The 14,538-nt window shown below is 36.1% G+C and overlaps 1 protein-coding gene across 1 annotated transcript in view; it reads right to left on the bottom strand.

Annotated features, from left to right (window-relative positions):
• Positions 1-14,538, bottom strand: part of KIF5C (kinesin family member 5C) — a gene marked incomplete at both ends in the record, with an annotated part of 79,043 nt that overhangs the window by 32,887 nt on the left and 31,618 nt on the right. Inside the window, 5 exons of the mRNA XM_080621840.1 lie at positions 1,279-1,366; positions 2,183-2,238; positions 3,107-3,155; positions 5,764-5,868; positions 10,343-10,416. Coding sequence (XP_080477966.1) covers positions 1,279-1,366; positions 2,183-2,238; positions 3,107-3,155; positions 5,764-5,868; positions 10,343-10,416 — 372 coding nt within the window. The remainder of the gene's footprint in view (positions 1-1,278; positions 1,367-2,182; positions 2,239-3,106; positions 3,156-5,763; positions 5,869-10,342; positions 10,417-14,538) is intronic.

Here is a 14,538-nt window from a genome sequence, read left to right as displayed (position 1 = left end):
CTTCACCCAGGCCACAGGTAAAACACAAGCAGTTAGTTTCAGCTTTCACTTGTTGTAAATTTGATTGTAACCATGTTACGTTTGAAGTTTCATAAAGTAGCAAAAAGAAAGTGCTAAGAATCAGTAAACCATTTCTCATCCATTTTCTCTATTTTCTGTTACCAGAAAGCCCACTACCACCTTTCACCCATTCCCATTTGTAGCAATGTTTGTAGTTCTCTGAACTCCCTTTTTCTTCTCCACCTCCAAACTCAGGTTTTTTCAATAATGCTTCCAAATTTGCTCCTTGGATTTCAGTCTAGGTAAAATTCATTCTGTGTCAGCTTCTGTCAGAACTTTTGTGTGTGCACCAAATGCAACAGGCAGTACCACAGCAAAAGCTGTATTTGGATATTTTTTCTTAAAGAGAATAGCAGAAACAATGGAAGAAAACATTACTTTGAAAAAAAGATAATTAATTTCTATTGCTATGATGAGAAAGCCATGGGATAGCTAAAGCAATACAGTATTTAACAAGATGAGAAGGTAGAGACATGGAAGAGAAAGAAGTAATTCTGTGTGTCATAAAAAATCAAGTTATGTATTAAAAAATATACGAATACCCCACCCCAAAGATCTGAGTTACAAGCTGCGATCCTGCCAATGTGACTGCTTGGATCAAAGACATCTTACAGAATAAATTGGGAACAGGCCAAAGATACCTGTCCTTTTTATTACCATAATGCTAGTAGGCTGCATGCAACACAATGTCAACAAATCTGGCACAGGCTGAAGCAATAATGTTTTTTAATTCAGGAAGATTTGTTTGCTTTGCTATTATGGGAACTCAGTCCAAGTCATTGCTTCACTGGAATAACTTGCAAGAGATAGGCAGAGTCTGACAACTGCTCTGCAGTCTTTGCCTGCCGTTTGAGCAGTGAATTATTTTGAGTTCTAGTCTTGTAGCACAAAGAAGAGAGTATCTATATAATTTCAGTTATACATAATTTCACGATATCTATACTATGTGTAACAATACATATTTGACACTTTATATAACAATACTATATAATGCCATGTATTAAATTCAGGAGTTCTCAAAGCTGAAAGTCAATAAATGTTTCTGTATGCAGTGAAAAAAGTACACACTATTCATTTTAAAGCGTTATAATGTCTGCATCATTACATCCTTCACATAAGTGACTCAAAGTACTTGGTGAACATGAAGAATCAATACATCACTAGGAAGCTACAATCACCCACACTGTATAGCCAGAAAAGCCTTCACAGAATACTTACTTGTAACGGCTACATGACGGTTAGCTTTCCCTTCATCAATGACATCCAAAACTTCTTCAGGACTAGATACAAATCTTTCTGTACAACCCTAGAAAAATGCAAGTTGAAACCAGAAAGCTTTAGGAATTGCACTAGTACTCCAAATGCCATCAGGAAGGATATTCAGCACTGATGAACAAAATAATTAGAAGAACCATCAACATCCAACATGATCGTTAGCAAGGCAATAGGCAAAAGCTGCCTTTGTATGACTTTCAGGGTAACTTGGGAGAAAATTTTCTTTCACCAGATTAAAGACTTGATACAGCATATATTCCCACTACTAATTTGGGTTAGATTACATACCCAAATTAGTTTTTCTCTCTCAAACTACAAGACAAGATGCACAGTCCTTGCTCTCTGCCCTAATGCAATATTATTGAAAGAATTTTTTTTTTTTTTTCCCTCCTGAGGATGAGGATAAATAGAACAATATTTTATGTATATTATTAAGTCTCATATATGTTCATTACAAGTATATTATATTTAAGTGAGGCCCCAGGAATCTATAAAACAAATTCCTAACCCAACAAATCTGTTCTAAAATATTGTGAGATTATAGCACCTATGCAAAAAAATTAAAAAACAAAATTCTTCAAAATGTTCTCTTTCACATCTGCCATGAAATGGGAATATGAATACTTAAATTTTAACACCATAATATCAAAATGTAAATGTTTAAAGTTAGAAAATTAAGCAAACATGATTCAAGCCTGTTAATATTTCCGGAAACTATTTAAATCCAGGGACCAATACTATTTGAACATTTAAGACTCCAAACATAAGTTGAATCATTTCAACAAACACACTGGGATACAAATGGAAATGTGTAAATAAATGAGTACGTGAGAAATTTTCCCTGTACCTTAACATATGGGACTCTGTTTTTATCTTCATGTACAGCGAGGTTTGTCTTTGACACTAGAAAAAAAAGATGGCAATCATTAAGAATACTCCACAGGTATGTGTCAACTATAGAACTGACAGACAAATATCATGAACATATCAAATTTGTAAGTGAGAACTGCAGTTGCTTCCCACTCCTTATGAACTACCAATATTTCAGTTACATAAAACTTGTTTCTTGTTCTGATCACTTTGTACCTGTTTCTTTAAAGCTAACTTTACTCCACAAAAACTTTTGTTTATTGCTTGGATTAGTAAAAGAAACACAGACCAATTTGGATTTTGCCAAAGCAGCAAGAATTTCAAAATAGACAGAAGAACTCCCAGGAATTCAAAACAGCTCAAATACTTATTTCTGGTTTTGTGTTACAATTAACATATATTTCCGTCTTCAGACTGATTGATTCACACACACAATTCACACTTTCATTAACATACAGTACACATACACAGAGACACAAATCGTAAAAAATACAGATCACTCCCAATAAATCCTACCTAACAGAAGCAAAGCAAGGAATATGTTGAACTGAAAGCATCCTGAGTTAACGGAGGTGCGGAGGAGGAAACAATCAAAACACAACAAAAAACAACGGAACACTACATACATTATTACATTTTGACTTTGAGAACATATATTGCCAATGAGGCTCAGACCTGCCATGAAGTCTGTAAAATTCTCTGTACCCTTTTATAACCAAGCTATGTAGCACTGCAGAGGTAGGTGCACAAGTTAGAGATCAGATGACTTAAACTGCTAAATTCTTTTGCACAAACCCATACAGCTCCTGTCAAAGAAAATAGCTGTTTCCCCTTCAGCACTGATTCAAAGCACTACACCAAGCCCAAAAACACTTAATCACACAAGAAATGCAGAACTTACCATCAAGTAGGTCCCTTATTTTGTCCAAATATATCTCAAAGTAGGAAACCTAATTAAGAAACATCAGATTTATACATCTTTGTACCTATATTTCCATATCTGTCAAAATAAAAAGCACCAGACTAAAAATAAAACCCACTTCCCACATAGTTTGAATCACATCTTCCATGTGAGCATTTGTGTATTTTGCATGATTTACAAGCCACTGATCTTTCTTCATTTATCAGTGATTCATCAGGAAAGTATAGGAAAAAAACCCAACTTCAGACAAATCTCATCTTCTTTTTTGTTTTTAACATAGGCAAAATTGATAAAAGTGTTGAACAGAATCAAATCAATTCGGCTACTATCATACCAGGATAGCTGCATCACGAGAAGGGTCAAGTTTGCCAACTGTAGGACGTATACTGACATTCAGCAGCACAAAAGCAAGCAGCACCTTCGGTGGTTTAACATACAAGTTACATAAGCCTAAGCAATATAAGCAATATATATCAAATTAAATTTAAAATGAAGCATAAATAAAAGTTCTGTCTTGAATCAAGTCCCAAAGAAGAAACTGAAAATGAGTTTTTCTGTAACTTAGAAACAGACAGTTATCCTAAAAACAAAAAAAAAAAAGCAGAGGGAGAATGAAGGAATTACTTTCTTAGCAAAAGGGTATTCAACTCAGTAGGCAAACACAAATGCGTTAGGGGCATGGTACCTAACAGTGCCCTAAATAAGCTTTACCCAGGGATTATTTAGCTAGAATACTAGATGGCTAAACTCTAGGTATCAGTAAATTCCAGCTATTTAGTAAATTATCATTTTCTCTCATGTGAAAAATAAATCATGTGGGGTTTTATACCGATGAATTGATCTTCCTATGTGACAACTGCTATTAGACAGAGATATATTTTGCTTTTATGCATTTTACTTCACCTGTGTCCCATTTAAAGCCATCCTCTGGATCAGCTCATTTTAACAGTCCTGGTCTCTCAGACTTAATTCACGTGCTTTATATTATCCTATTAGCACACTGCTGAGGACCAACACACCTTCCTGTTCTAAATGTGCCTCTATTGAAGAGGGAAATGAAAAAAAAAATTGATGTTAATTTTCAACATTGGCTCAGTTATTAAAAGAGTATGACAGTTTAGTTAAATTCTTGCTCCCACTGACAGAACATGCATTTCTCTCAATGACAGCTCCTTGTATAATCACTCACTCATTCACTGTTATTTAGGCAGCTTTTCTGTTAAGATATTCATAAATGTCAACTGAAACAATTCACTGCTGGCAGAACATGATTTATAAAATGATAATCATCTGCTAGGACAGGAATTTACTACATCTTGTACAACGGGGTCCCCATCTGTTGGTATCCAAGTTCTATCATGTAGAATAGCAACAGCCACAGGACAACTTTACAGATTACAAAAAGAAATCAGTGCCACTCCTATGGAAGGCATTTCTATAAAAATTCAGAGGTGTCTCTTCTTAAGGAGCTCAATATTTTAAAATCGAATGTCTATTAAAATATTTAGATTATTTATTTGTAATTCATAAGGCTGCTCCTTCTGTGTGTACTTTCATGAGCACACCCACAAACAGGCACTGCTAAGAATGTTCTCAATACAAAATGACCTAGTCCTTCTGGAAGATCAGTGGCTGGTTCAGAAGTTTTTTGATAGATTATTAAAATACATACATACACATATATACCCCCAGAAGTGCTTCAAGGGCTTTAATGCAAGCAGCACTAAAAATCCACTCATCTCTAACTTTTAGGCACAAGAGGGACAGAGGAGAAGAGCTTCATTCTCAGAGAGCATCCCCTAGTCCCAGCAGGAGAAGGGACAGCATTTTTACACTCTACCTGTGCTCAGCTACTTAACCGTACTGAAGCCATTTAGGTGTATTCTATGTGTTTTATGGGAGGGACGACAGAGGAGTACTCATTTTTCACTGGGTAATTTTACAGACACCTGCTTGGAAACAAGCTGTACCTGACCCCAACTCTGCCAGATGGATCAATGCCCCCTGCCATGGCTGAACACTCCTCAGGAGACTGGATGAACAGTAGGAATTAAAGGTCACTCAAGAAATTTGAGAGATCATATGGTTGGGATCAAGATATGGACATGGAAAATAGCTGTTCAAATTGAGACTTAGACCACCATCTTAAGGAATTCATACATAGGCTTCTGGGCAAAAAATTAGTTCTAAACATCTTTCTGTAAATTGCCCAAAGCCATTTTTCCTCCATTTCAAACCCACATACTATAGAGGACAGCATGTCAGTATTCTCACAAACGTCATGGAGATCAGTGGTGTTTATGGTCATAAGTAATAGGGCTTAAGTACAGTCTTTGGGGAAGCTGAAGTGTTTTCTTACCATGTTGATTAGCCTATCAACTATGGTGAGAGACAAGACAATCAAGAGACTAGTGAACTTGAGCTGAAAACACACTAAAGAAAAACTTCCATCAAAGGCTAGTTACTGTAATAGGTTATTTCTAGTAAATAGCCTTAGTAACATAATGCTTTTTTAAGTTATAAAAGGAAGAAAGGAAAAGTTCTGAAGCACAATATTATAGCATAAATGCAGATTCCCCATCCAGTTCTACTCTCTTCCGTCCGACTCATTACGTAACACGTCATTCTGCATTTACCTTTATATGAAACTCCAGGTTTTCATCCATGGAGTAGATGTGATCAAAGATGTCATGTGCAATTCTTGGAATAATTCCCATGAGCTGAGGGTCGTGCAGCTTTCCCTGCAGACACAAAATCAAACCATGTCTTGGAAAGCCTTACACAGGCACAAGAGAGGAGAAAGCCTTGTCCAAACACACTTTCCTCCAGCAGGTCCCTACGAACATATCTCCTGCTCTTGCAGAGGATTCACTTGATATAACTGCACAGAGAAGGTGGCAGAACAACTCAATGTCTTAGCACTCCTCACCCAATGAAGCACCTATTTGTTCTGTCAGCTCCTGCCATTTGCTAAGTGTGCTGTCCTGCTGCTATTTATCCTGCCACTCTCCAACCAAAGATAGATGAATAAACAGAAATGTACAAATAACAGCCCAGTTCTCCCAGTTAAATCAGTTATTTGGAAACATGTCAGAAACAAGAAGTTTTAAAACATTTTGTTTCTCTTTCACTACTATACTAGAAAGCTAAAGGGAAATCTGGGTTACGGGGATTTGAGGATTAGAGTAATATATTCTGATTTGAGCTTGCTGGGCCTATTGCCAGAGAGCTGTGCCTTACGAATGCTACTGTTCTCCATGTTAATTTGTACAACTATCTTCCTCTTTTTTTTCAAGAACTGAATATTAACTAAAACCAACAATTTCCCTGGTGTGTGGCTCCTTTTTGCATTTCTCTTTTTGACAGACACATGCAGGAAAGCTAACACCAACTGAAAACTGAACAGAAAAATAGACTTGAAATAAAAACCTTTTCTGACTAAAGGATACACTGTTCTGTTAATTACAAATGTTGTATGAAACTGCTGAAATATGCAATAACATCTCAGTAGTTGTAAGACTCCATCAGAATACAGCATCTAGAAACTGTAATACACCTTTTGAATATATCTTTGCCCAAATAATACTGTCCATATCAGCACAAAGCATCTCACTCCATGTAGCAGTCGGGAATTTCATTTTCTTTTAAATATAGTGGGTAACCATACAATTCCAAATCATGGGAAGTCAGATTTAATCTGTATTTGCTAAAAATTGTTAAAGACCAGATTTTTTTTTTTTTTCAGCAAAACAGTAAGAAAATCATACAAATGTACATATGTTTTTCAGTATTAAGCATGTCTGTGAATGACTAGTGGCTCATATTGACCTGTTTTGTGAGTTTCTCAACATTCATTAGTATACTCAAATATAGTCTTCCTAGACATGGGTTCCTTTTTTGCTAAAGCTATTGAAATGACAGTCAACTTCTAAGCATCAGCCTAGGATAAAGAGAATTTCACACAACTGACAAAATCTCTCCCTGTCTCAAAGCCTGCATTTAAAGTAGTTACTAGGTTTCTGCCCTCAAATTACGTAAATATCGGGGGGGGGGAAGGGGTGGGAGTATAGATAAATCAGTTATATTGCTGCTGACTGCCTTCCCTAGAAAGCAGCATTCAGCTGTATCTAAACCATGAATATTTCATCTATATTATACAAATAAGCATTAAGTGCTATCCCATATTCAACATCTTATTATGCTTCTCAAAAACTAAAAAAGTCCTTGCCATATGATATACCATCTTATTTCAGATTACAAGAATGAAAAAAAGGGTGAATGAATAAACTAAATCCCTGATGGAGGGGAAAACTTTGCAGAAGCTCACATCCTAACACTTTGTTTTACCTTGTCCGCTCACTACTCAGTTCTGTCACACAGTGCAGTTATTGAACAGAGACTGTGATACAGTTTTCACACTATCCATTTCTTCTCCCTGAAGAAGTCCTTGAAATGCTCACTGAAACCAACTGACTATCCTGTATTACTGCATGGAGAGGGTTTTCCCAAAGAGGGAAAAAGGAGTTTTTTGAGTTTTTCCTCAGTACAACTGATTGGTTGTTCAGTGCACATAAATCCAACCAAAGGTATGTCTACACTATGAAGTACTGCAAAATGCATGATTCCTAAAGCGCCAAAGGCAGCTATAGAGACAAAAATGCTAAAGCTATGCAGCATCCCCTTTTCTATAGCTGCCTTGACGAAGCTGCAACATTATCTCAGCCAAGGGATGATTTGAATTCAAAGATTTGTTGCAGGAACTTCTGTCTGCCCAGAGGTGCATCAGCTTTGGGATCACTGCACCAGGTAAACGTATCCCTTAATAAGTGTGCGGAAGTGACAACTTACAAAAGCATTTGATTAAACATTCTTCCAACCTCAACAAGCCCTGTAATAATTATGCTTTCTTTTACGTAGCTTTCTCCAACTCAGAAGAGAAATCAATCTGTAAAACATGATCAAGTGTAACTCAATCACGGCATCTACAACTTCTTGGGCTCCAGCCTTCTCGCTATTTAAGTCAGCAGAAACTACAGTGAAACAAGATCACATTCAACACTTTAAGAAGAGCTAAGATCTTTAAAAGGCTGAAACACCAACAGTCTGTCATGCATTGAAAAATACTCATTTTTTACTTTATTATAAATGGATTTTTACTAAAATAAGAGATGATTGAAGCAGGTCTTACTATAAATTACGGAGACCATAAACTGGAAGGGAAGAGAAAGGTAAAAGGGCAAAAGTAGGCTATTCACAGGATAGCTGGAATAAAACAAAAATAAGTAATTGAAAAAAAAATACAAAAAAGACAACAACAACAACAAAATCCAAAACAAAAAAACACCCACAACAACAACCAAAACTCACCAAAAAAACCCCAAAACCCACTCTCATGGAGTTAGCTGTAACCTCAGAACAAGTTTGAGACGTGCTGTTGCTGCTTCGCTGATACTGCAGTTTGTAAACTAACCCAAAGCACCCAGATGGAGAGTTCTCTGCTCATTAAAGCCTCTCATTTTAATAATAACTTTACTTTCTACATTTAAACATAGCAGGCAGGCAGTAGCTATTGAAGTGCAACATTTGAGACAGTGCTGCTTTATTTCAGGATGTTGACACAATAACTACAATCTATAAGGATTCAGTATTGAAAATTACTATAATGTCAAAGCCCATCAATATAATCTTACGAGCAAAAATATGTAATTTTTAAGAAGGTATCTATCTTGTTATACAGGTTGGTAAATACTTTATCTAGCACAGTAAAAGTACCTATCTCTGTCAGAAAGCCTGTCCTGGCTATATTACACTACCATGTCCTGTTTAAGATTAATACTATGAAGTATTTCACTGAAAATCCTCCATAACAGCTTTATCAAGAGGATTTACTATTTCTTCAACTTCAGACTGTGCTTCCCTTCCACAACATACTTTAGCAACTTTACAAGCGGATGTTAAGTTTAAAAGGGGATTAAAACTGAATATAGGTTTGGTTCCACTTTAAAATGACAGCTTTTTCTTTATTAAAGAAGTAAAACAGTCATTTTTCTACAGTCATTTTCTTTATCACAGCTTGTAATTCTGAATATAAATTGGCTTTAAGAGATCTTTCCCCATGCCATGTCGAAGCACCAGCTCAAGCCCTGCAGACATTTTGATTTAATTACATTCAGAGCTGGTGGATTACTCAGACATTATGCCATCTGTGAGGGCTGAGCTAGTGATTTCCCCCATCCTCACAAGGACAGACTTAATTAGATGCGAGGTATCAGTTATTGCATCCTCCAGGAAAGGAGCAACTGTGGCAATTGAACAGCAAATTCACCAGGGCTTTTTGGCTCATAGGAATATTGCTTCACTCAACCTTCAAGTTAGGTAGGTCACCTGTGTTAATCATGTAGCAAAACCATCTGATGCTGTTAAACGAATGAAAACTATTTTTTTCCTTTTATTTAGTAAAACTTTGCTTTAGACCTCCCATTTAATGTTCACAGTTGAACTGAAATGCTCCAAGCTTGTACAGCATTGTGATGGAACAATCCTATGTGAGGATTAAATGCTTGAATGATCCTCTTTTTTTAACAAAAGCCTAAAATATGTAAATGTCTTCTAACTGAACAGTAAAAAAAAAAAATAAACATAGGGAAAAAAACCTGCACTAACACACCTCACACAGCAGAAATATGAACAGACTTGGGATTTCAGCCACTGGAATTTGGTACAATTTGGCATTTTTCTCCTCCAAAGCAACAATGCTCAAATTCATCCATCTGTGCTGTGGCATGTGAGAGTGATATTCCCAGAAGGGGAGTGCAAATGAGAAAACCTATAACCAAGGCAGGAATTTTCGTAATCCTGCATACAAGGCAACTCTATAGACCCTTATTACTGTTTTCATTTGTGGATTAACAAATCTCACTCAAATCCTTTAAAGTATACACATAGCTAAACTGTTAAAACAAATATGGAGAAAATACTTGATATTTTTCACTTGCCACTTCTTAGTTTGGCTAGATATCTGTAGACATCTCCTGAAAATAAATCCTCCATGTTGAAAGAAATACTACAGCTTAAAAGGCAACAGAACCTAAACATACCCAGATCTCTTTTCATAAACCACTTACAGCTGAGTGCATCAGATAGCTGGCTTGTTCAAGTAATTGGTACATATAATTCCACTGCTTCTACCAAACTGAAATAATTTTGCCACTGTACCTCCATAGTATGTGTTTTTCCTGATGATGTCTGCCCATAAGCAAAGATTGTGCCATTGTACCCTTCAAGAACATCTGCAAGAAGAAAAACAATTAAAACTCATATTGCCATCTTAAAGCTTGATTATCATAATTTCAAGTCTTCTACAATGTTGATGCTCAATTAAAAAATAGTTTGTGCAATAAACAAAAAGAAAAGTATGACACAACCTTTAAGCGAAAAAATAATTCATAATAAACTCTAAATTAAAGAATTGCAGAATTATTGACATCTCATTTCCCTGGCAAAAAAAAAAAAAAATAAATCTCTGGACACTAGATATTTTCTGATATACCTGCGTAACATGGGAAACAGAAAACTGCCTGCATTTCAAATGCACCATACAGAAAATTAAACTCATACTGTGTATTTTTACTACTCTATCACTCTCAACAGTTCATGGCCTCATTAATTTTCAAGCTTGTCTGTAAAACATAAGAGGAAAGCAAGAAGAAAGTCATAAGCAGAATTGGCTTTATTGAAATATACTTCTCTCAAGGCAGAATGAATAAATTTATATTGCATTAATAAATAAAAAAATCCATTTTTAAATTTGCAGCGGTTAATGTCTACAGTAGCTTTTAGAAATCCATGAGGGTTGTAAACCAGCTGGTTCTTAGGCACAGCCTCATGTCCATTCATTGCAGTTGAAAGGACTACTGGGTGGGACTTGCTCCAGGCAAGTGAATTTGAAGTTTTAAGTAAGGGCACCTATTTATGCAGCTTTCATGTAAGAAAAAAATAAAAATAGAGTAATATTTACGATAGTTGCTAATAAAAAATGAAGGAAACCTCCAATCTAAAAACCCCACACAGCTTGCATCAGACTCCTGTGAATGATCCCCTTGGATCCCAAAAGCAGCAAGAATGATGCTGGCCAGGGTGCTCGCTTAGGGACGCCCACCTTCCTTTGAAATATTCATTCTGTTGCTCACCCCTCTATATATGTACTAATACAGGCTAGCAGGAGAAAAAAAGATGTTTGCATGTGTGTGTATTTATAGGAAATATATACACATGACTATATTATATAATATTACATATGCCATATATGTTGCATTTACATAAACACAAACACATATGATCTCCTTATTTGTATCTCCATATGTCTGTGTGTAGCTGGTCCAGATAGAAAGGATACTTAAGTATAATACATAAGAAAAATATAAAAAGAATGAAGAAGAAACAAACATGAAAAAAATCAGAGAAAAAACATAGAAAGATTATTTCAAAGAAAAGAAATCAAAAGAAAGGGAAGGAGACGTTTTTCAAAGACAACTGCTACACAGACCCATCATTTCCTATACAGCAATACTGAGTAGGGATGAAATTGGAATGAAGACATTTTAAAAATATACATTCTAATTAAACACAGAGTGCAACTATTTAAGTTGTGTCAGAACTGTTTTGGAGAGCTGAAGAGAACAGACAAGCCAGAGGCTGTATAGACCTCCACAAAGTATTGCTGGGTAAATTTTTCAACTCTTGAAATCTAGGAAAATGACAAAGAGACTCTAATCACTGTCATTCTGGTATTAACATTTTGTAATTTTTTAGCATCCTCATCTGTTTACAAAAATAGATACTCTGCTTATTCTTGCTTTAGGGAAACAATGCTTAAAATAAGTAATTATAAATAACAATTGCATAGATAAAAAAACAGATGTTCAGGCACAGATGAGGTGCTATCTTGAGTTCATGCCTTCAACTCGTTACTTCACCTTCTAAATAGGACCACGTTACTGGTTATTTCAAAACACTCCCTCACCAGCTCTTTTCTGAAGGGAGCATCTCATTGATTTTCAGTTCAACACAGAATGAATTTGAGTGGAAGTACTACAACAAAGGTAGCTTGAATGCAGGAGAAAACAGGTGGCGAGCCTCACTCCCTCTCTGCACCATGTTCAAAGCCCACTCACTTGAACTTTCACAGGTGCAATTTGAGTGGCTTTTTTTCCCAATAAATCCTCAATATATTCTAAGCATTGGCTTTGGAAGACATTAAAGTATTAATGAGGGAAAAGCTTATCAAATGATCAAATGAGCTGCTTATCAAATTCCTGAAGACTGGTGAATATTAAAACATTAAAATGAACTCTGCTAGGAGTTCCACTCAGTTTGCACTGATGGGTCTAACTCAGGCAAACTAGCAGAAATATGAAGCACAGGACCAAGGAGGTAGAGGTAGAGATGCAATCAAGGATTTGTAGTGTAAAACAGCAGCTCACAGGAGATAAAAGTTATATCTTTTTTATAAATACAAAAATTTTATTTCCTTTAAAAAAGTCAATCAGATTAATACTAAATTTCAAAATAGCCTATAGGCAAGGCATTATTTAATGAAACTGTATTTGAAACTTTTTAAATATAAAGCTTAAATATAAATATAAATAAATAATATTTAAATATAAAACTTACTTAACTTTTCCTGTTAAACACACACATGTATAAGCACAACAGGGAAACAGTCATATTTAACTTTTGAAGCTACATCCAGTTGTAAGTACTCCGTATCTATGGTGTACGGAAGCCTCCATCTCTGTTAGCCAGAAGGAAAAAAAGTATTTGTGTTTGAATTTTTTATTCTAAACTAAAATCTTGTTGGAAGTTAGAAAACAAGGAGGGTTCATTTTCTTCTCCAGATGGAAATCAGCACTTGGGGAAGATGATCTAAAGTGTCTGGAAGAAGCACAGAACTAGTTTCAAAGGTGTTTAGTCGTCAAAAAAAAAATAATCATCCTGGGGCAGAAGAGGCGGGGGGGTAGTGGGGGTCAGAAATCCTTGAGCCAACGTATGCAACTCTTGTTCATTTCTAAAATATCACTTTGCATCCAAACATGTTTAAATTCCCAGGACATTCGAACAGAATCTAAGAGTTCGCTTCTACTATGTCCTCTTTTTGCCAAATCCGGTTAACTTAGAAAATTTTTTTTCAAAAAAGTTTGAAGTAGAAAAAAAAAAGGCTTATTATGCCCCGATGAATTCAAGGTACAGCATTAGCTCTATACTGGTACACAGCCTAGGGGGAAAATAACCTGATTAATCAACTGTTATGTAAGAAAATTGCTCAGAATTTGCATCAATGTATGTTAAGATACCTTCTGCTTGAGGAAGCACAGGTAAGTAATTTACCTTCCCAAATAGCAAAAAACACTTTGTTTCACAAAAAAATAGCCTTTTGGCCTTTGGCATCATCTGCAATTAAAAAATGCCAATGGTCTCAGTAGTAGAAGAGGTTATTTTTGTTGGAAGGCTTTCCACATTAAGATAGTTAATATGCCATCTGTCAATTGAAGAAAGAGAGAAGACAGGCCCAGATAGAAACAGCCTGCACAAAACTTAAAGAGTAGGGGAGCAGGAGGGGAAAAAACAGGTGAACAAAGTGACTGAATAAAGATTGGTTGGGATTTTTACGTGACTCTTAACAAACAAAGAGTCAAAATGCTTTTCTTAATTCCTCGTCTAACTCTTTCTACAGTGATTATCAGTTTGATTTACCCATCCTACATAAAACAGCTACTCAACTCAGCCATTCAGCTGCTGCCAGATGGCCTTTTTCATGATGAGTATGGATAGAACAGGTAGCAACAGTCTAGAACAGCAGCTACTATGTAGGGGTACAACACAGACTTGCTCAGGTTAGGGACCTAGAAAGTCCTTCAAGCAGCATTGGAGCACTCAGCAGAGCTCTGCAAAAAATGTCCAAGGGGAACTGTGGGCTGGAGACCTTGCAGATGGACCACTGACCAGTTTAGGAGTCTTAATGGCAAGAAGAAAGGCCAAATGGCTTTACATAAGTCCTTTCAGCCTCATTTCTAAAGCCAAATTTTTAGCTCTATATTTATCTTTTCCATCTGTAAGCTTTCTAGGTTCTGCAACTCAGCACTTGAGGCCTGTATTTGTAACCAGAATGGAAAGTCAATAAGCTATGCAGTGAAAGCAAGCCCACCACCTAAAATATCATTAAAGCAATTTTCTCCTCCTCACAGATAACACTAACTTGCAGATGTCCACACACGCACTAACATGCTCACAGCTTGGGCCGTTACATATTCTCCCTCACTGTAAATGTAGGAAGAATGCAAAATCCTGATGCAGACATCCATCTGTGTAGATTAAGAAGATAAAGCTGTTTTCTGGCAATAGAGAGCAATTGG

The sequence above is a fragment of the Psittacula echo genome, assembly GCF_963264785.1.
Source record: "Psittacula echo genome assembly, chromosome: 6".
Lineage (NCBI taxonomy): Eukaryota > Metazoa > Chordata > Aves > Psittaciformes > Psittacidae > Psittacula > Psittacula echo.
This window is presented reverse-complemented; position numbering and strand designations above follow the sequence as displayed.